The sequence below is a fragment of the Rhinatrema bivittatum genome, chromosome 1 (genome assembly GCF_901001135.1).
Source record: "Rhinatrema bivittatum chromosome 1, aRhiBiv1.1, whole genome shotgun sequence".
Lineage (NCBI taxonomy): Eukaryota > Metazoa > Chordata > Amphibia > Gymnophiona > Rhinatrematidae > Rhinatrema > Rhinatrema bivittatum.
The window spans coordinates 725,059,063-725,082,208 of NC_042615.1; the positions used below are offsets into that span (position 1 = coordinate 725,059,063).

The 23,146-nt window shown below is 43.2% G+C and overlaps 1 protein-coding gene across 1 annotated transcript in view; it reads left to right on the plus strand.

The window, feature by feature from the left end:
* The window catches only part of CDC20B (cell division cycle 20B), a 221,700-nt gene that overhangs the window by 68,098 nt on the left and 130,456 nt on the right, over positions 1-23,146 (plus strand). Inside the window, exons 3-4 of the mRNA XM_029577272.1 lie at positions 10,692-10,917; positions 13,222-13,355. Of these exons, the coding sequence (XP_029433132.1) occupies positions 10,692-10,917; positions 13,222-13,355 (360 nt within the window). The remainder of the gene's footprint in view (positions 1-10,691; positions 10,918-13,221; positions 13,356-23,146) is intronic.

Genomic DNA, 23,146 nt, shown 5'->3' on the forward strand with positions numbered 1-23,146 from the left:
GAAAGAGCTACGCTATTGGTTACTTTTCTGACTGATAGTGACTTGAGTGCAATAATGAAAAAGTACTTTAAGAAGTTTAATGTCTTATTCATAGGACAATTAGTGAGAATTTTCCCAGACTTCTCCAAGACTACTCAAGAAATAAGGAAGAGTTTTTTTATCCTTGAGGCAGGAAACCCTGGCCCTAGGGGCATCTTTTTTTTCTAAGATATCCGTGTAAATGCCTGGTCAAGTTTAGGGGAGATAATTTTGTATTTCTCGCCCTGGAACAGCTAAAAAAGTTCATTGAATCAAGAAAATCGATATCATCTGTAGGGATCAATGTTCTGACGTAAATTTTTATATTAGCTGTGTTGTGCTATGTTATTTCACATATTTGTTTCTTGTATTCTCCTTATTAAGTCAGCCTCCCCCTTAGATTGGGGTCTAATGGATACAAAGATGTATTATATGAAAAATTCTTTTTCCTTTGTTTTTTTTCCTTTTATCACAGTTGCTTACTTGATGTATCATGTTTCTGTAGCAAAGATTATTCTTTGTGAATATATTTTGAAATTTCAATAAATAATAAATTAAAAAAAAAAAGAAAGAAAATCAATTTTTTTGGAACAGTCTAGAACAAATGGAGAATCAAATTAAGGGGAAAATGCTATGTTTCATTAATTTTCCCAAAGATCCTTTTATATCCCCTAAAGAGATGTGAAGAAATATTTGGTGGAAGCTCTAAAAATCTCAGCACAAACTTTACCTTTGCTCTCCAGGGTTTATTATCTCCCACCGTATATAAAAAATCCATTAGATGGGGGGAAATATGCAGGTTTTGTCACCAATTAAATTACCTAGTTTGAATTTTATGGCTGTCCTAGAGACGTCAGAGATTGAACTGGTTACTGCTGCAGTTCTTATTGTTACATTTCTCCTGGAGTCAGATTGAGACTAGGTTTTGAAGTTGTTTTTTTCATCATCGATTGGAAACTTTCCTGAATTTAAAAGTTTGTGTATACTCAGATCTCGCTAGGCAGACCCAAAAGAGGTCTAGGATGTTAGATTTGGGAGCATCCTAGGTTGAGGCCTAGGATGTTAGATTTGGGAGCATTTTTTAATTCTTAAATTTCCGTGGAAATGTATTATAAAATACCAGAATGTGTCATATGTTTTTTATTCAACCTGCACAACTTACTATTTTTTTGAGTGATAGATCTTCGCTGTTGTTAGGTTCTTCCCCATTGTCACCTAGAGGAGCTTGTATACTTTATGTAATACATATATTTATGGATTATAAGCCTCCCTCATTGCTAGCATTTGCCTATTAAAAAAAATGCATCTTTTTTCCTAAGAATGAGTTTAGGATCTCCATGAATTGAGGGCTAAGATTTTTGAGACTAATGTTAAATTTTATTACCTTTAATTTAGTATTGGTGTTTATTTGTTTAATTATCTCTATGTTTACTGATTTATTTATTTATTGATTTATATTTTACATTTTTTATTTGTGCATTTTCACATACAATTATATAATTATAACCAATACAGATAATATTAATAATTTCCAATTTCTTATACCAAAAGCAATATATTTATCTGTTTTCCTAATAATTTGTGGTAATACCCTAGGAAGGGAGCCTATGTTACTAGTTACTATGTTACTTTTTGTTACTAGAACTGCGGTATATAAAAATGTTAAATAAATAAATAAACTATGTTTACTGATTCAAGTGGCTTCTTGATATATATATATATATATATATTTGAGTAAATTCAATAAATTAAAAAAAAAGTGAATCTATTTCTTAGCTAGTAAACACACTGAAAAGAAAATATATGAAAGGTAAATGGACTTTTGCATACATAGAATATACATTTAAAGAGGTTTTCTGGTGTTGTAGCAATGCACTATCCATATACTCCCAGAACTGACTACAGACTAGTATAAGCCCTCTTTGATACAGAAGTCCTTTGTAAATGCATTCAGTATTTGTCTTTTTGTATTTGTAATTAAAGCAGCACAAATTACTGTACAATTTTTTTTCGTACCAACTTAAGACTCTACGGAATAAAGGTTCCTGTCAAATCCGTAAGTAAGCAGAGAAGGATTAGGGCTAGCTTTTGAATTCTGACTATTCATAAAAAGATAAGATTTGTCATACTGAGTCAGACCAAAGGTCCATCAAGCCCAGCATCCTGTCTCCGACAGTGGCCAATCCATGTCAAAAGTACCTTGTAGGATCCTGAAGAAAAGATCCAATCCTTCTTGCTCATAACTAAGGATAAGCAGTGGCTTTCCCAAGTTTACTTGGCTAATAATGGTTTATGGACTTTTATTGTAGAAAAGTGTCCAAACTATATTTAAACCGGCTATGCTGTTTTCACCACATCCTTTAGCAACAAATTCCACAGTTTAATTGAGTGAAAAATTTTTTTTTTTATTTTTTTAAATGTGCTACCTATCATCTTCATGGCGTGTCCCCTAGTCCAAATACTATTTGAAAGGATAGGGACTTGGAGTCTCTGTATACACTCAAATTTATCAAAATGCATATCAAGTCATGAAAGGTGGATTTCTTATGGGAGTTTAGTAAAGAACACCTAGATCATCAGGGAACAAGCTACAACCTGAATTCATGTCAGAATAATCCAGAGTCAGAAGTGCAAAGTTTGTGAGTGCTCTTTACCTGTGAATTTTGCACCAATTTTCAAAACAAAGACTTTTCCTTTGAAAACTGCCTGTACTAAAAGTACCCACATAGCTTTGCAACCTGCTTTTTGTGTGGATAATTTTTCCAGGTAAATTCACACACATATGTGTAACCCCTGGGTGGGAAAACCCAGATAATGGACCCAAAGGCTCACATCTCAATTCTAACCCTACTTGCACAATTCTCCAAATGTGTTAATTCAATTCTGAGTGTCCAGGGCTCCCTGTGGGAGGAAGCTTAGCATCAAGGCCCTTTTACATTGCTGACTTCCAAACTCCTTGTAAACAGGACTGATAGTCTCGTAAAATGGATAGCAGCAATGAGCATGCTGGAATTTTTACTGATAAGTTACAGCTCTTGATGATGATAGGTCAAATTTATTCTTACCAGGTGAAATTCAGTGCATTTGTGATCTTCCAGTAAAAGTCTTCAGAATATTTAAGTCATTTCCTTGAATAATTTAACTCTTTGCTTCTCCTCCACTTGTAATTTAATCCTCAACTGCTTCAGAATGAAAAATCCTAGTGTTCATGCCTCTCCTGAAGTCTTCTCTATTCTCCTCTCCCTTATTGATAGTTCCAGGGTGGCACTATATTTCCCCTTTATGCCCAGATGTTCTTCACCTGAGTCAGTAGCCAAAACTCTCAGACAATACTTCCCAAATCCCTCTTACTGGTAATGGATGGGAGTCTATTCCTCATCGATGACACAGCTTCTTCTCAGGGCCTTTCTAGGCAAAAGAAACCTTTTTCCCTTGACAACAAAAATCTGAGTCCCTGAGCCCTAAGGTTCTCGGTCAATAAAAACACAGATGGAAAAATCTTACTCAAAAGGGAAACCAAAGAAGAGAAAGCAAAGGTGGAAAAAACATCCTTATCCCATAACCAAAGAGTCTTCAAAACTCTGGACCAAAATCAGGAGTAAGTCACTGTCTCCAATACTTTACCCAGACCTCTGTCAGCGAGATCCCCAAGCCTTTTTCCAGGCAAAATAATAAAAAATGGGGGGAGGCTGTACAGATAGGCTGTCTCACAAGAGGGTATCTCAGGGAAAACTGAACTAAGAATCCACACTGATGGTGGCAGGGGTTTATAAAGACTAAGACAACACCATCTGATCCTCTCATATGGGGCAGCCAAACCCCAACCTCTACTAAACTACTCTCTCCATAACGCCCCAGAACCTTATGGTCTAACCTTCTGGTAAGGAAACCTATGGTTTCTTACACACAGAGTTGAAAAAAACAAACCTCTCTCCAACCCTGACCCTGGGAATGCCTTCCCTTACTGTGCATAAAGGTATGTGGATAGTGGGATTACATGCACAACTTTAGGTGCACATAGAGTAAAAACCCATGGGTAGATGGCTTTTGAAAATTGCCTTCTATAATGATTTTTTCTTCGATATTTATGACGTATGTAGAGGGATAACTCAGCACAATAGATCACTGCTACCATCCTTATAAACACTTCATAGGCATTGTTTATTTTTATTAATCAGAGATTATCTGGAAAATCTCATTTTTAGAGATTTATTTCTGTGTTTATAGAATGAAACTGCATTCAAGGTGATGGCAGAGGTAGAAAATCCCTAAAGGTTACTGTGAAATATAAAGAAAATATATTCAGCTTAAGCTATTGTAATGCAGTTTCTTATGATTCAGAGGTGTCTAACAGACTTTATGGTATACTTTAGGGATGTAGGTTTTTCTCAGATAGCTGAGGATCCTGCGCACTATCAAGAACACACCCTTGACCTAGATTTTGCCTCTTCTGATACATGGCTTTAGGAATCTTTCTAGTATCTTGATTAGACCATGCTGTAGTTAAAATGCACTGAGAGAAAAAAGTCATTATCTATTCAAGAAATGTAGTGGACATAACTATAGACAATTGACTTCCAATATATATAGGAACTTAATCCAGATTCTATAAATATATCATTAGAACAGTCCATAGATGAGTGGAATAAGTTTTTGAGCACCATGGTAGACCAAGTAGCTCCCCAATAAAACCTCATTATTATAGTGGTCTCTGCTTGATGAAACAGCCAACTCAGCAACTTGAGCGAAAGTGGTCGAAGGATATGTCTTCCATTAAGATAGGCCACTGTAAAGAGCAGATCATAAAATGTGAATTTATGGTGAGAAGGGACAAAAAGAACTTTACTGGGTGGAAATTTGCTTTGGCCACTAATAGGCCAAATACCCTGCAGGAGAGGAGAGACAAGGGAGATATGATACAGACTTTAAATACCTGAAAAGTATTAATGTTGCACGGGAATCAAACCTTTTCTGATGGAAAGGAAGCAGTAGAACCAGGAGTCATGGTCTGAAACTCCAAGGAGGGAAAATCAGGAACAACGTCAAGAAATATTTCTTCACAGAAAGGGTGGGGGTTGCATGGAATGCCCTCCCAGAAGAGGTGGTGGTAATGGAGTTAAAAGGGCATGAGATATACACAGAGGATCTCTGGTGGCTAGAGCATGGAAATAAAGAAACAGGGTAACCTGTGGTAACTTTAGGTGTAATATTTCTGCATGGAGGCAACCTGTATTGAATTGCAGTTACTATCCTAAACAACAAGCTGAACAGATTGGATGAACCATTTGGGTCTTTATCTGCGGTCACTTATTATGGTACTATGTAAAATCCTGTGAGATAAAGTTTTAGTTAAACTTAGTTAAAATTCTGTGAGAAAAAGAGGGATCCTTGGTTATTAGTGACCATGTTCCTTCCACAGGAGAATATATTGAAGTTGGAAGCCTAGTGATGAATTGGACCATCTTTTCTAGAGCCTCCCCAGAGGTGTGGCCTCAATGGTACAATCCAGGGATTAATATAGTGACCCAAGAGAGGATTCAAGGGAGTTAAGTTGTGTTGGAATTGGTGTTTGGAATGGAGAAGGAGGAAACCTGTCTTCTATCTCCAAGCAGGAGTGGGTAGCCTCACAGGAAGTCCCCCATTGTAGTAGACATGGATGCTCAAGCAAGCTTTGTTACAGAACTATGTACCGGTAATTGCCATTTTCAAAAGTACACTTAGTAGGAAAAGAATACAGCATTGCAGCTCTGCACCCAAAAGTTACATTTTCATTTAAATGTTTGGTCCTGTAAATTTGTACCAGAAACCCTGACTTTTTAGTACTTTTAATTCCAGGCTTGAAAGACCAATGCTTAAGTCCATCTGTCAGGAGGCACGATAACTTGTCTGCCAGTGGAAGTCTAGGGGAGGAGGGGAAATAGGTTGATCATAGTCCTAGTGTCTCTGAATTTTTAGGTACCTGTCATCAGTGTTTTGGATGTGGCAAAGCAGTTTGACCTCAGCATAAAATGCAGCCTCTGGTTGTCTTGATAGAACAGGTTACAAACTCTCCCTCGAGTCCCTTTGCATCCTACATTTAGACTTTGCTCTGCAGACAAGCATGACATGGGCTCTTTTTCTGCAGTAGTGATATTATATGTCCTGGAAGCTACATGCAGAAGGTAGGTACTGGCCTCTGCACTGTAAGCTGGATTTGTAGGTTTGCAATGATATCCCTGGTTTTAAAGATTCATTGTTGTGACTTTTAGGGCAGTGACAATCTTCTCCCTGATTGAAATGAATAGTGTGCACATTTTGTTGCTGCAACACAGATTTCTTTGGTGTGTAATGATGCTAACTCTGCAGCTAACACCTTTTCCAGCACACAGGCAAAAGTCAAATTGGGCCCATCTAAGAGCCTGTGCATCAGGGCCTCATTCACAGCACCACAAACCACACAATCTCTCAGTAAATCATTTAGAAAATCACCAAAATTACAATACTCCGCTATGTAGGGGTGTGCATTCGTTTACAATGTATCGCAAATCCACAACGTATATGGCCGGATTTGTTGTATTCGTTGCGTCGCGAAACGTATCGCGATTTCCCACGAATATAACGAATCGCGGCCGAATCATTCAGCCATCGAAATGGCAATTTTAAACACCCCCCCACCTTCCTGACCCCCCCCAAGACTTGCCTAAATTCCCTGGTGGTCTAGCGGGGGTCCCGGAGTGTCTCCTGCCCTCCCTCCGTCGGCTGCCGGTGCCATCTTGTGCTCCTACCATGTGACAGGGGCCGACCAATGGCAGCGGTAGCCCCTGTGACATAGTAAGGGCAAAGGCTATCGGCGCCATTTTGATTACTGGCAGCCGACGGCCCGAGTGCAGGAGATCGCTCCCGGACCACCAGGGACTTTTGGCAAGTCTTGGGGGACCCTCCTGACCCCCACAAGACTTGCCAAAAGTCCAGCGGGGGTCCAGAGCGACCTCCTGCACTCGGGCCGTCGGCTGCCAGTATTCAAAATGGCACCAATAGCCTTTGCCCTCACTATGTCACAGGGGCTGACTGTCGGCGCCATTTTGAATACTGGCAGCCGATAGCCATTGCCCTCACTATGTCACACGGGCCGACCGTCGGCCCCTGTGACATAGTGAGGGCAAAGGCTATCGGCTGCCAGTATTCAAAATGGCCCTACTGGAACATCTATCAGAGGTACCGTCCTTGGATGGATTAGAAAGGAATTTGGTAGGAGAGCCAGAACCTCAGTAAGAGACTATCATACCAAATTTCAGCCAGTCTGTCCATGGAGAAGGGTCTTGAACCATGCATATGGATGGACAGACACCGTGACAGAAACAGGCGCTTTTCACTGATGAAATGCACCTAAAAGACAGATATATATATATATATATATATATATATTACTTTCAATTTCTACATCTGATTGTGTTGCTTTTGAAAGTTTTAAATAGCAACAGACTTCCCGTATGGAAATACAGAATACTACTGCCAAACAATAGGGCTAGCAATTTGTTTTATTTTATTTTAATAGAACTGGATACAAAAAGTGCATTTCAGATTAGTCTATTAGTCTTTGCATTTGTCTGCAAAGTCTCTTTTTCCCCCTAATTTCTGTATCATGCACAACCTTCCCTATTTTCCCTTTTTTCCTCCCATGCTTTTCCTAACATTTCTAGTGACTGAGAGAGGAGGCTACGGCTGCTTTCAGAGAAGCTCTCAGTACTGATTTTTCATTGGTTACTGTAGTATCATACCAAAAGTGATGTTTTGCTTAGGATTTCCTCTAATATCCCCAAGGGCTACTTTAGCAACACTAAGGCCTAGATTTTCTAACGTACCACGGCATCCATCTTGCCCAAAGAGAGAGAAAGGGGAGAAAAAGAGGTAAGGCAGAGTGGTCGCAGCCGTCTGCAACTGACAGACGCAACACATCTCAATGGAATATTTGACTAAAATGTTATGTGTTTATGAAAACATCACACTCAACCATTCAACAGATAGCACCAATGCCTCTCTCACCTGTCCTATAAATACTGGAAGCTTGTATTGTATAGACTGAATGTACATTCATATTTTTTTTATATATTTGATGGAATTATTTCTGATGCCAATCTTTAAAAAGGGCTCCTGGAGTAATCCGGGAAACTATATACTGGTGAGCCTGGCTTCAGTACCAGGAAAAGTCATAGAAAATATTTTAAAGAACAAAGCCACAGAACATTTAGAAAGACATGGTTTAATGGGACATTCCATGAAGTTAGCAAGTAGCACATTTAAGAATAATCAGAGAAAATTATTTTTCACTCATCACACAATTAAGCTCTGGAATTTGTTGCCAGAGGATGTGGTTAGTGCAGTTAGTGTAGCTGTGTTCAAAAAAGGTTTGGATAAGTTGTTGGAGGAGAAGTCCATTAACTGCTATTAATTAAGTTTACTTAGGGAATAGCCACTGCTATTAATTGCATCAGTAGCATGGGATTTTCTTGGTGTTTGGGTACTTGCCAGGTTCTTGTGGCCTGGTTTGGCCTCTTTTGGAAACAGGATGCTGGGTTTGATGGACCCTTGGTCTGACCGAGCATGGCAATTTCTTATGTTTTTATGGATTTACACAAGGGAAGTCTTAGCTCACCAATCTTCTACATTTTTTAGAAGGGGTTAATAAACATGTGGATAATGATGATCTGGTGGCTATAGTGTATTTGTATTTTTAGAAGGGATTTGACAAAGTCCACCCATGAGAGACTCGTGAAAAAAAATAAAAAGTCATGAGATAGGCGTCAACGTACTATTGTGGATTGCAAACTGGTTAAAAGATAGGAAACAATAGCACTAAATGGTCAGATTTCTCAGTGGAGAAAGGTAAACAGTGTAGTGCCACAGGGATCTCTACTGGGACTGTTGCTTTTTAATATATTAATAAATGATCTGGGAAAGGTATGGCAAGTGAGGTGATCAAATTTGCAGATGACAAAACATTATTCCAAGATGTTAATGTTGCGCCAGGAGGTGGACCCTTGGCCTAGTGCAGGATTGGTAGGCTCCCTGGTAGGTCCCAGGGAGCGCCTGCCACTAGGAGGCGGAGCACAAGAGGAAACAGAGGCTAGCTGGAGCTTCACCACTAGCACCCCAGGATTCCCTCAGGTTGAGCCCTTGGTTACCCGGGTCGCCTGATCTCAGGTGGGCCTCGCAGGATCTCCTTGAGAGAAAGTTCAGAGATGTGCCCACCACGATCAAGGGTGCACGGTCGATGTTCAGGCTAGAAGTTCGGGGTGCCAGCGAAGGCCAGAAAAGAGTCTCTGCATGTATGGCAAGGATCAAGGCCAGAGTCAAGGTAGCATAGTCAGCCAAAGCAGGGGTCAATACCAGTGGTCAGTCCGTGGATAGTCAGCCAAAGCAGGGGTCAAGTTCCAGTGATCAGTCCGTGGGTAGTCAGGCAAAGCAGAGGTCAGGTTCCAGGCAGCAGACATGACGTGGTCAGAGGTCAGGCAGAGGTCAGTTCCAGGCAGTGTGCAGACATGGTCAGTGATCAGGCAGAGGTCGGTTCCAGGCAGCGTGCAGACGTGGTCGAGAAAACAGGCAAAGGTCAAATCCAGGCGGCGATCAACGTAGTCAAGAACAGGCAAAGGTCAGTACCGAGAAGACAGTCCGAGAGGTACTACCTGGGGAGATGAAGGAACAGGAGAACACAGGAAACAGAAGGACGCTGGAACAGGAATGGAACAAGACTGGAACAAGGCTGGAACAAATAATGGAAACGCAGAGGCAAACTAGAAATCACAGCGTGATGGACCCGATTGCCAAGGCAAGGAAGTGCAGGCAGGCACTTCCTCTTATACAGCATTCAATCAGGGCGTGCCGCGGAGCTGGGATCCGCCCCTGGCCCTTTAAGGAGCCAGGTGGTCCGTGTGCGCGCGCCTGGGGGGGGGGGGGGGGGGGGGAGCGATGCCACAGAGGACGCTGAGCCCCGCCGTGAGGCCTGGCTGGAGGTGGCAGACCCAGCGACCACCCCCTAATAGCTGGTGCCCTAGGTGACCTCCTGGTTCGCCTGTTGGGATGAGCCGGCCCTGAACAGGATACTTTACTTGACGAACCCTCAGTCAGTTACAGTATAGCAATTCTTATGCTCTTAAGTAAAAAACAAGTGGACTTTGATGCATAAATGGGAGGGTAATTTGACACACTTTTTAGGTGGGTAAACAGTTGTATACCCTTGTAAAAAACCTGCTTGAAAACTGTGCCCCTCTCCTCTCATATCCACTGCAGGCTAAAGTAGGCGCGCTGTTCATGCCATACTTTTACCCACAGTGAAAAAAAGGTGGGTTTAGGTTAGGGGAGGGAAAGTGCCTTGTGAGGATTTCACCTGGTTTGCCATTTTGAAATCCCCCCACCTATGTTTATTTTGCACTTGGTTCAGAGCTCCCCACCAGACCAAAGTTTCAAAGAGAAAATCTGCGGGGAGTTTCCCTTAGAACATCAGCACGCAGGCCTGAGACTGCTATACTGCAAGGCCTGTGAGCATTTAAAACGATTACCCCCTGATATAGTTATCACGTCCTTATCTATATGTGTATTTTATATACTGCCATTTGGTTTTAGTTTTTCAGCTCATTTCGGATAGTGCATGAAATATTTTTATTGTCTGTGCTATTTGTTTTCTTGCATTAACTTAGGCTCTTCTCAAAGAGGTACCCGATGCAGGAAAAACCTCGTATCACAGATTTAAAAGCAACATCGTCAAGAGACTGCAGTTCAAGGTTCCTGTTGCAAGTAGCCCCATTGCCACGAGATGGCAGCAGAGCCATGCAAGAAACCAGCGTGAAGGCACCCTCCTTGGAAATCAATCGAAAGATCCTCTACCTCTCTTCAAGACACCTGAGAAAATGATTGCAGTTCCAGGTCAGCAACTTCTAGGAACGATCATAATCCAACTGGTTTTCTGCCGCTGCTCTTGTGCTTTCCTCTTGCATATACTTTGAAACCAGGTGCTGCCCTCTGGTGATACCTAGCCTTCTACTCAGGGAAACCCAGGTGCTCTTCAGAGGCATCAGTGTGGCTCTTTTATACTATGAAAATAAAAAATGATGAGGTCTTGGCAGCGTGTTGCTGCTCACGACTTCCAAACCTGGGCCAAATAGGCTATTTTTCTGTAATTCACACCCCAGAAATGTTAGACTGTCACAAAGGAGAACCAATACTTGTAAAATATACTTTTAAACAGAAAGTACCACTTGAAGTTGGTACTTATGCAGTCTCAGCCTGGGAGAATATATGGTATGGGACTTAAATAGTCTAAGACAAGTGAAAAAAGAGAGAGCAAACTTGCTACTAAAAACGTGAGAAAAGCCCAAGTGTGGAATTTTATTTTTTTATGGCCTGGCAGTTTCCTCCTCCTTTGGCCTTTCAGTGGCCATTGTTGGCTATCCATGAGATTTTCCCTTATTTTAGCCCCTCTCATCCCCCCAGCCCAGCCTAGCCTAGCCACTGCAGTAACAGTCCTTGGTCAAGGACCACAGACTGCAAATCCCTCTGGTTCCCGGCCCACATGCACCTGGCAGGTGTCACAGGACATGCAATGTCCAAGACACCCTCCTTCCCACTGAGGCACCATGAACGTTGCCTTACGTTGTTCCCAACTCCAACTGGCCTGTAGACGGAAACCAGAGCTAGGAAATGAACTCAGGTCTTGCCATTCAGCAGTGCACAGTACTGTCATTGAGCCACCATGCAAGACCTTTCTGTGGCAGTTTATTAATCTAAATCCGGTATCTAAATCCAGCCACAAACAATTGGTTTTCAGGATACCCATTATGAGTATTCATGAGAGATATTTGCATACATTAGATCTATGAAACAAATTCTTTTGTATATTTTGACTACCCTGGAAACCAGATTGGTTGGCAAGCCCCAAAGAGTGAACTTGCACACCTCTGATTCAGCATTATAAAGAAAAAAAACATACACAGGGTAATTTTCAAAGGAGTTTCAAGTGTAAATGTAATATACTATCGTAGTAATTTTCAAAAACCTTTGAAAATTACCCTGATTATAGAGCAATTTTCAAAACTCTGCATTTTGATGCAAAGACCACCTGCTGATTTCAAAGTACTCAAAGTACTTGATACTTATGGGAAAGCATACATGTAATTTCCCTTTGAAAAATTGCCTAGGAAAAAGTACCCTCAGATATTTGCATGCTTCTTCTGTCCAGAACAATGCGTACAGTTTTGAAATCCAAAACTGAGTGCATGGTTGCATTTGCGTGCCCTAACCCCGCTCCAGGGAATGCCTCTACTTAATATGGGCAAAAAAAATGTGTTTTGTGGCCATACAGGGTAGGCAGTTTACAGATAGTCCTTTTACCCATGCACAGGTAAGTGGCTTTTGAAGATTGCCCTCCTAAGCCCCAGGGATCATGCCATGTTACCCCATTTTTGAAAAGAAACTTTTGCCAGTCCTGATATTTGAACTTCCATCACAGCGCATCATGGTATTTGTAAACTTGCTTCTTTCGTTTTCATTCAACACCACAAGAGTCAGAATGCATTGGGGGTGGGGGGAATCAGAACTGGCTAAGAGTCTTCCTCCAGAAACTGAGTTGCATTGTGTCTCATGGGCTTTTAACTAGGACTGGGTGAGAGGGGCAGCTGTTCTGAGCACAAAACCCCCTGTGAGTGGAAAAATAACTGAAATGAAGGCATGAGCCAGCAGCAAACAACAAGCCAGGAAGTGTGCAATTTTCCTCCTACCAACCAAGTTAGAGGAAAGGGGCTAGAGGAAAAGAGGGCTGGGGATCAGAGTGGAAGGGAGCTGGGGATCAAGGTGGCAGATGGCTTGGGGGGGGGGGGGGGGAGAGAGGCACAGATCTGCTCGCATGTCCCAGGTGCTGAAATGCCTAGTTACACCTCTGGTGTCTTTTAACCCAGTGGTTGAAGCTCACCTGGCCCTTCTGGTTTTCAGTATATCCATAAGGATTATGCATGAGGTATGTTTGTACCCAGAGGAGGCAGTTCATACAAATATACTTCCTGCATAGGCTGACTGGATGGTGGTTCAACCTTCATTTTTTTGCATGGTTGTGTGTGTGCAGCATGGGTGTTTTCAAATACTTTTGTCTTTCTCACAAAATACCGTTTACAATAACATGTTGCAATGCTAAGACTGCTTACTTTCTTTTAACCGTTTTAAAATGTACCTATGCAGCCTCTCCCACATTGCTCATTAATACTTGCACCAGCGGACCTCAGCAGACCGTGTTCTCTGCAGTTAGATGTCACAATCGCAAGGCAACCGTGCAAGTTAAAAATGAAAGGAAACGTGACACATCAAAGAAACAGGTATTGTCTGCACTCCCAGGCTTGACACCTTGCTGAGATCAACCCCAAAAGGCTGATCCACGCCTTGTTTTGCTCCATTACATGCATGGATTGTAGTCTTACTTCTACTGGGGAAAGTGGAAGAGTAGCCTAATGGTTAGAGACGTGGGCTACAAACCAGGGAAACACCGGTTTAAATCCCACTACTGTTCCTTATGCCCTTGGGCAAATCACATCATTCTCCATTACTTCACAGGTTCACACTGAGGTTGTGAGCTCTCTAGGGCTAGGGAAATACCCTGCATGTAAGCTGCTTTGAAGTGCCTGAAAATGTAGACTGTAAAGACAATAAATCAGAATTACAATTCCTGCATGTACTGGGCCAAAAACAGGACTGGATTAGCTCCTTCAAATTGACTGTGGATGAGGTGGCAACCTTATGGTCTTCCTGATAGTCACTAGCCTCCAAAGTGATTTCTGAAAGGAGATTTATTAGCCTAAGACATTTTGATTACTGACTTGTTATCTTCGGTAACTGAAGGTGAAAGGCATATCTTTGCAAGCTACTTGTTTTTGCTACTATCTGATATTTCAGAGTTCGATGTTCTTGAGGTATAGGGGAGGTCTATTCAATGAAGAGTGTAAGACAGGGCGTCCCAAACTGGGGGTCAGGACCCCAAATGGGGTCACAAAACCTTCAGCTGGGGTCCCAAGTGCATCAGACTGCAGTGCCCAAGAGAGCTTGGGCCTGTAAGAGAGCCCGCACCCACAGGCCCTGGACTCGCATGAATTTCTGAGGTCACAGGAAGCCTTGCCCGAGGTGGGATCGGAGCCACTGCAGGACCTGTGAGCTTGCACTGACTTTCATTACTAACGCCACTGCCACTTGCAGATCACTGTTGTCTCAGGACCCACTCTGAGGGGAAGGGAAGGCTGAGTGTTCACAAGCTGGTGGAGATTGCCACTTCTTCTCTAACCTCACCCACCAGTGAATGAAGTCAAGTAAAAATGTTGTTCATGTCAACTGCCTGTCCCTCTTTCCACCAGTTATTATTGATCATTGGTCCAGGGCCCACAAGAAAATGTTGTTCCTGACCCTGGCCAGGGGGATGTTTGAAGGAAGGGATCAGATACAGAAGGGGTTTGAGGGATGGATTGGGTGGCAGAAGGTTTCAGAGGAAGCATCAGATAGAGATAATGTATATGGGGGAGGGGGGAAAGGGACGGAGGATTGCCTGTGGAGAGTGAAACAGAGGAATGACACTAGATTAATTTGGGGATGAAAGAGAACTGGGGGGGATGTGAGAGAAGTGTTGCAGGGGAGGAGGTAAGGCTTGGAGGTGTGAGGAGTTAGGGGATGGGTTAGACGGAAAGGATGACAGAGAATTAGGTGGTTAGAAGAAGGTATTTGGCGTGAGAAAGGATCAGCTGAGGGATGCATAAAGGAATGGAGAAGGTGAAAGTATAGGCTAGGGAGGTGACAGGAGCTGGATTTGTATTTTTATTTGACAGGTGTTAGAGGGATTGTTGCGCTTCCCGGCTGTGCTGGTGCTGCGACCGGGCCTGCTCACCTGGCGCGCCCGTCTACCAGCTCCTCTCTCATTCCCAGCGCTGCTCGGCCATGGCTTCCACGAGCGTCCCCAAGTCGATTGGGGCCTTCTACCTCACAGCACTCCTCATGCCAGGGCTTGGCGTCCTCCTCAGTGTCGGCCCCGCCCCCTAGCGCGTGCGCACAGAGCTCCTTCATCTTTAAAGGGCCAAGCGCAGGAAGTTCATGGGCGGTGCCCGATTCTGACGTCACCTGAGCCCTGTATAAATGGCAGGGCTCAGCCACTAGCTCATTGCCTTGGCAATCAGGTCGTATCTCCGGTGTTCTCTAGTTTGCCTGTTCCAACGTCTCCTGTTCCAGCGTCTCCTGTTCCTTCGTCTCTCCTGGTAGAACCCTTTGGATTGATCTCACGGTACTGACCTTTGCTTGCTCCTGACCACGTCTGATTGCTGCCTGGAACCGACCTCTGCCTGTACACTGACCATTCCTGACCGCTGCCTGGAACTTGACCTTTGCCTGATCTGACTACGCCCGGACTCACTACAGGTACTGACCCCTGCTTCGGCTGACCATTCTGGACTGGCCTTGATCCTCGCTATCCACTCGGACACTCTATTCTGGCCTCCTGCGACCTCTGGATATTCTTGCTTGGATATAGACCGCACACCTTTGTTCGTGGTGGGCACTCCCCTGCGCTTCCTCTCTAGGAGACCCTGCGAGACCCACCTAAGACCAGGTGGCCCGGGTACCCAAGGGCTCAACCTGTGGAAACCCCGAGTTGCTATTGGTGAAGCTCCAGCTAGCCTCTATCTCCTTGTGTGCTCCATCTCCTGGTGGCAGGCGCTCTCTGGGTCCGACCAGAGGGCCGTACCCATCCTGCACCAGGCCAAGGGTCCACCTCCAGTGCAACAGGGATCAGCTGGAGGGGAAGAGACAACTGATCCGTAAAGATAGACTTTTATTGCCAGCAAGATGCAGGCTTAGTACAACTGCATGCCCCTCCCCTTCGGGAGTAAGCTCTTATACATTCTACAATTCTTATCTTTTACACATGCGTTCTGTGCAACGCTGAGCAAGCATATTTTAGCAGAAAATTTCAAGTAGGTGTAGCTTATAATCAGACTATTGTTTCGTCATTTAATTGACGGGGTAGGTTAGACATTTTAGAGCATTGATCGTATTAATACAATACAAATTATTATTATAAAATGGTGGTGCGTTCCACTGAATGTCAGTACGTAACTACTGTCACTACGTAATGCGTGCCATTGCGGTTCAAATGTTAGTACATTCAATATGGCTGTGCGTTTCAATGCGTATCACTGCTGGCAGTGTTAATCAAAGGTTTTCAGTTGTCTCATTCAACGATCGTCCATAAAATTGAACTCCTTCATTACTTGCTATTAAATCTAGCAACCTGCAGTCAGCCATGACAATGATCAACTTGAATTATCCATAGTAGTCTGTTGATTTGCCTGCTTAGACAGCATTCTGGAAAACTTTGTTTACCCAAAACTCTAAGGGTAATTCTCACACCAGTGTATCAGAATGTGTTCTACTGTTCCTCTCATAGTCCCCAGTCCAAGAAGTGTATACCCCCTTAAAGCATAATCAATGACGGCTGTATTAGTTGAAACGTAGTGGCACTCTTTGGGGAAGCTCCAGTCTTAGAGAGGCTCCAAAGAATGGTAAACGCTGGTTCCTTGCCCTGATGCAGGGAGTGACAATTCAGGGCAGGACTACTCAGTAGCCAACAGCAGTGTTTATCTGGCAGCTCACTGATGCAACAGTCTGATGTCAATATTGCAAGGCAGGGACAAAGAAAGAAAACATAACCAGTTGTACTGCTCCTGCTGAACAATTTAGGGCTACTTAGCTGCAACTGGTCCTGCAGGGAGGGGGGGAGGTAAACTCCTGGCTCCTGTACTGGAAGCTCCTGGACTCTCCTTCTGCTATGCACTCTGTCTCCTGGTAGCTGTGGTGGAAGTGGGGAGGGGGGATCCTCTCCCACTGCTGATATCTCTCCTCTCTGTTATCTAGTTCCCTTAAGGTCTAGCTAAGCTTGGTAGCTGGGCTCATTACCCCAAAACACACAGCACTGATATTCCTCCTGCCTTAGGCTTTGTTGGTTTTTTTTTTTTCTCTTTTCTGATTGGTCTGAAGTTCTCATCCTCTCTCCGGGTAATGAGCTGGCTCCCCATTGGCTCCTAATAGTAACTGAACATCCTGTGCCTCCTGTAATCAAATAACCTTGTGCCTTAGGCTTTGTTTTTTTTTTTTTCTTTTCTGATTGGTCTGAAGTTCTCATCCTTTCTCCGGGTAATGAACTGGCTCTCCATTGGCTCCTGACAGTAACTGAAATTCCTGTGGCTCCTGTAATCAAATAACCTTGTGCCTTAGGCTTTGGGGTTATTTTTCTCTTTTCTGATTGGTCTGAAGTTCTCATCCTCTCTCCGGGTAATGAGCTGGCTCCCCATTGGCTCCTGATAGTAACTGAACTTCTTGTGCCTCCTGTAATCAGATAATGGCTGCTTTCTGCAACAGCTCAAGTCTCAGGCTGGATTTAAACTGAAACAGTTGTCACCAGTCCAGTTTTTTTTTTTGTTTACACAATACATCCTTGTACAGGGTAAGGTCAGGAGGGCAGGGACCCAAATCAGGCAGTCTGGCCACATATATAACGGTATTTGCCCTGTGCTGGGATAAATTCTCCTTTAAGTGTTGATTCCTTGACCAATTGCTTCATGAAGCAGTCTTTTATTACATCCAGGAACTTTATGTCTCTAGCATTTATTTATTTATTTATTTAACATTTTTTTTTTTATACCGGGATTCGTGTAAAATTTTACATATCGTCTCGGTTTACATTGTAACTGAAAAACAGGCATGTGAGAATGCAATTACATAAAACAGGGCATAAAACTTGGATCAGAATACATGGGGAAACTTGGAACATAATAAAGGGGGAAAAACTCATATTTGTATTATTGGGTGCATATATTTAATATGGGTGACATAAAACTTTGGGGTAAGTTGATGTAACGAGGGGTTATTAAAATGTAAGGGTAGCATGGTTGTGTAACCGTCTCTTTTTAGTCAGTAAGGAGGTCCAGACAACTGATCCGTAAAGATAGACTTTTATTGCCAGCAAGATGCAGCTAAGACAAAGGCTCAGTACAACTACATGCCACACCCCCTTCGGAGCAAACTTTTATGCACTTTACAACTCTTATCTTTCACACATGCGTTCTGGTTTTTGCTGAACAAACATTTCACAAATTGCTGAACAAGCATTAGCTAGCGTGGTCCTCTAGTAGGTGTAGCTTAAGATCAGACTATTGTTTCGTCATTTAATTGACGTGTTAGACATTTTACATTGGCATTCGTATTAATACAATACAAAGTATTATTCCAAAATGGAGTTACGTTACGTTACGCTAAAAATTAGTGCGCCACTGCGTCACTACAGCATTACGTATCATTTGCGTTGCAAATATTAGTATGTTCAAGATGGCTGTGCGTTTCACTGCTGGCATGATTAGTCGGAGGATGTTCAGTTGCTCGTTCGTACTTCAGGGGGGGTCACGAAATTGAACCCCTTCATTCCCCCCTTTGATACTTCAACTTTGAAGAGAAGGCAGAAGTATCACTTTATATCTGAAGAGTAACTGAAACGACAATAAGAGTTAATACCAGTGAAATTGAATGTGAGCCCTAATATGTTGTTAGGTCGTTGGTTGCTTCACGGGTTTGAGACGGGTGGACCCTATTGGTGTCACCCCCCTTTGTAGCCCGACTTACCCCAACAACACGTTGGCTCCATTATGGTAATGCTTAGAGGTTAGAGTTTATCAGACTTATAAGTTAGTAGTTAGGTACTCTTTATCAGAATCAGTATCCGAATCATTGTTAGTGTCGTAGTCAGAAGAATCAGATGAAGGGAATGTGGAGACAGACACATACTTATTAATCATCATGACGTGAGCAGCTGCTCGCCGATCAGCAATATGTTCAATCATGGATCGGAGATGTCTAAAAATAAGAGGGAGACAAATAGGAAATAGAATGCATGTCAAAACAAGAAGTATCAGAGGAAAGAGGAGTTCTTTAAGGCCAGGAATGGAAGTGAGCCAGTTGGGTAAAGAACCTGTCCAGTCAAGAATTCCAGTCCACGTCTGCACTGGTACATGGGCCAGGCGAATCATTCGATCAGTGATCTCCTCAATGACTTTACTCTTGTCATCTACCTGTAAACAACAGTTAGAAAGATTAAATTTGCCACATACACCACCTTCCTGGGCTAGGAGGTAGTCTAAAGCCAATCGATTTTGGTAGACAGCTGTTAAAATTTTAGTGTTTTGCTTGGCTAAGATGTTGAGAGCCAAGGCAGAATCATTTGTCAGGAGTTCCAGTACTGCTTGGAGTCTTATAATTCGATTGAGCATATAGATAGGTGTTCTATATCCATATGAACCATCCTCAGCCCAGGTGGCCGGACCATAGTATTGTACAATTCGTTCAGGAGGCCACTCTTGATCTTTCCAATCTCCTATGGATACTTTAGGAGTGCTGCGACGTTTGTTGGGTCTCATGGGACTGTATACTGGAACTCCTAAGGTTTCTCCAGCAGTGATGGGAAGTAGGAAGAAACTTGGCCGAATTGTAGTCAAGAAGCAAGTTCCATACCAGTTTGTTGGTAATTGTTCATAGGCTCTTCGTCCACAGACATAATAATAACCATCTGGTGCATTGAAAACGGTAGTAGCAACGCCTGCAGCTGTCCATGTCTTGTTCAAAGTCGAGTCAGTCCAGATGGGAGTTGGCATGGTAGAATTTTCAGTCTGCCACCATGTCTGGGTGGTAAGGTTGGCAGTAAGAACTCCTGTGCATGGAGAATTTCCAACAGGCACGGTATAGATGCGTGAATGTTGTCGAGAGATACATAGTCTGCCAATAACATCAGTCTGTAGTGCCCATTCATATGGATGAGATTTACGGTTATAGGTTACAGTGGTATTCAAGGTGTTAAGATCAGATTGGAAGGTTTCCTTGGCTTCCCATGGCCATTGCTCTCCTGTATCTGTTCCTCCACATACAAAACAGTTCTTGACTTCGAGAGAGAGAGCTATGTTTTCTGCCAAATTGACAAACAGGTTTTTTACTTGTTGAGAAATTGTATGTTTCTTTAATTCCTCAGAGGCATGAGATATTTCATCGAAGAAGGATTGATAACCCACCACAGTAGTCTGGTGAATAATTGGACGAGGTTTGTCTTTCCGCTGGGTGATGGTAATGTAGGTCATGGGGTCTTTTCCAGTTCCGTCGATACCAAATCCCCAAGTATCTTGCCAAGGGATTCCTTCACTTCTTAGAGGCCATTGTATCGATACTGTATTACCATTTACTGCAGTTAACCGTCCTATTCCGTGGCAGCCATGGTAACCTCCACCGGTGTAATCACAAACTAGAGCCCATCCTGACAGTGTCAGGTCCCCTCCGCATGGCAGCCAACTGGATGGATTAGCTGCACGGTTGTATGGGCAGAGGTATTTGTGATTGTAGACATAGGAATTTCTCCAGGCTTGAGACCCACAGTGAAGTGCATTTGGGTGTTTATTAATGGCTTCACAGGCATCGAACGTTATTGTGACAATCGTTTCACTTCCCATAAGAACCTTAGTGGAGTTGATGTAGTACAAGATGCCTTTTCCTTCTGGGACAATACTTGATGTGTAGCTCTTTGGTAGACCTGCAGTGAGGGTGATGTTGTAGTACTTAGGAGTGGTTGGGGTATGACAGATGACTTTGCCAGTTTCTAAACATCGATGGAAGGATTGATAGCCTTGAGTAGTATTCAGGGCGCAAGCAGGTAGTGTGGCACAGGAAGTTGGTGGTTGAGATTGGTGGATGATTGTTGAGACAACTTGAAATCCAGTTTGAGTGGTAGTACGAATTAGCTTGATACATTCGGTGCAATTCTTGCTCAAGGACAGGAAAACAGAGGTAGTCGGTGTACAGAAGAGTAGTAAGTGAATGTAGAAGATGGATGCAACGTAGATCTTGGAAGTCGGAATCTGTGACATTGCTTTATGACGTAGATGGTTGCATTCATAAGTAATGGATTCTGAAAGGAAGGAAAGAAATGGACACATTAATATTCAGTTGCAGTTACTGATATCTTTTTACTCAGGACTAGCATTGGGCCTGCCTTGGGTGAATCTTAATTTGTGGTCTCCAATCCTGGAGACCTGCCAGTTGGCTGAAGCTGGTTTGAGACGTGTCCAATGAATCCATGAAGGACATCCAAAAACTTTGACAGCTGTCGGAGTAGTTAGCAATACAGTGTACGGCCCTTTCCATCGGGGCTGGAGGGAATCAGACTCATCCCAGTCTTTTATCCACACCGAATTCCCGATCTGGTATGGATGAATCGGGTTTAGCAGGACTAATGGTTCAGTGTCGCAGGTGTAATTTTGAATCGCAATAACTGTGTTATATAGTCCTTTGAGTTGGTTACTGAGAGACATTTCCCCTTGTATTTGCAGCGATTCAGGAAAAGATGGAAGAGGTGGAGGCCTTGCGTACATCATTTCATAAGGTGTTAAACCCGACTTCCGTGGGGTGCATCGGACATGTAGTAGAGCTAATGGCAGGATGTCTGGCCATTTAGTCTTTGTTTCCTGACACAATTTAGTGAGCTGATTTTTTAGTGTCCTGTTAGCTCGTTCAACTGCTCCACTACTTTGAGGTCTCCAGGCGCAGTGCAGGTGCCATCGGATGCCCAGAATTTGACTCAGACGTCGCGTGACTTCACTGGTGAAAGCTGGTCCATTATCTGAATTTATCTGCCGTGGTAATCCGTATCGTGGTAAAATGTTGTGGAGAAGCAATGTTACTACTTCCTTGGCAGTCTCAGTTCGCGTGGGTATGGCTTCGATCCATCCGGTATAAGTACAGACAGCTACCAGCATTGCTTTGTATCTTTTTGAAGCAGTCATGTGGGTGAAGTCGATTTGGCAAACTTGAAACGGAGTTGTTCCTCGCAATATATGTCCAGGGGCTGGACCAGGTCCATTTCTGGGATTGTTCCTTGCACAGGTAACACATTGATTAACAGCATATTTAGTTAGCTGAAAGAGTCTATTAATGTAGTAAGTTTTTGCCAACAGTGTTGCTAATGCATCTCGGCCGAGATGGGTTTTATTATGGGCTTCCCTGACAACAGTCCATGCCAGGGCGTCGGGTATCCATACCCTATCTTCTTGTACAATCCACCACCCATCCTGCTGATGAAATTGTTCGGTTTGTGCCCAATCATTTTCTTCCGCTGAATAAATGGGGGTTTCATTCGTGAACTGTAGAAGTGGGCAAGTGGGAGTTGAAGCATGTGGTGATTGCGCACGTGCTGCTTCTTTCGCAGTCTTATCTGCCCATTGGTTTCCTTTGGCGATGGGATCAGTTCTCCCTGTATGGGCTTTACAATGCATGACAGCTACCTTCTTTGGTGCCCATACAGAGTCTAGCAATTGATGTATCTCCGATGCATTAGCTATTTGTTTCCCTTCTGCAGTTAGGAATCCTCGTTCCTTGTATAAAGCTCCATGCACTTGGATCGTAAGGAAAGCGTACTTTGAATCAGTATAAATATTTTCAGTTTTTCCTTCTGCCAACTGCAGAGCCCTTGTGAGCGCAATTAGTTCAGCTTTTTGCGCTGATGTCCCTGGGGGTAGGGGTTCGGCTTCAACAATGTCGTCTTCGGAGACTACAGCATACCCAGCGACCCTGATTCCATTTATAACCTGGCTGCTTCCATCAGTGAATAAAGTCCATGCTCCTTGCCAGGGTTGGTCGCGTAAGTCGGGTCGGCTGGAATGTACTGTTGCCATAATTTCCCCACATTTATGAGAAACTGAAGTGGGGGTTGGGAGTAGAGTTGCAGGATTCAGGTTTTTACTGTCCTGTATTTGAATTTCTGGAGTTTCACATAATAACGCTTGGTACTTTACAAGACGTGAATTTGTCATCCATTTTGGTCCATGGGTCTCTAGCAGTCCTTGGATAGTATGAGGAGTTGTTACTTGTAAAATCTGTCCAAATGTTAGCTTAACAGCTTCGGATATCAGTAGACATGCAGCAGCAATGCTTCGGAGGCATCCCGGCCATCCTTTTGACACATTGTCCATTCCTTTTGACAGATATGCAACAGGTCGTTCCCATGAGCCTAAGGTTTGAGTCAATACCCCTATGGCCATGCCTTTTTTCT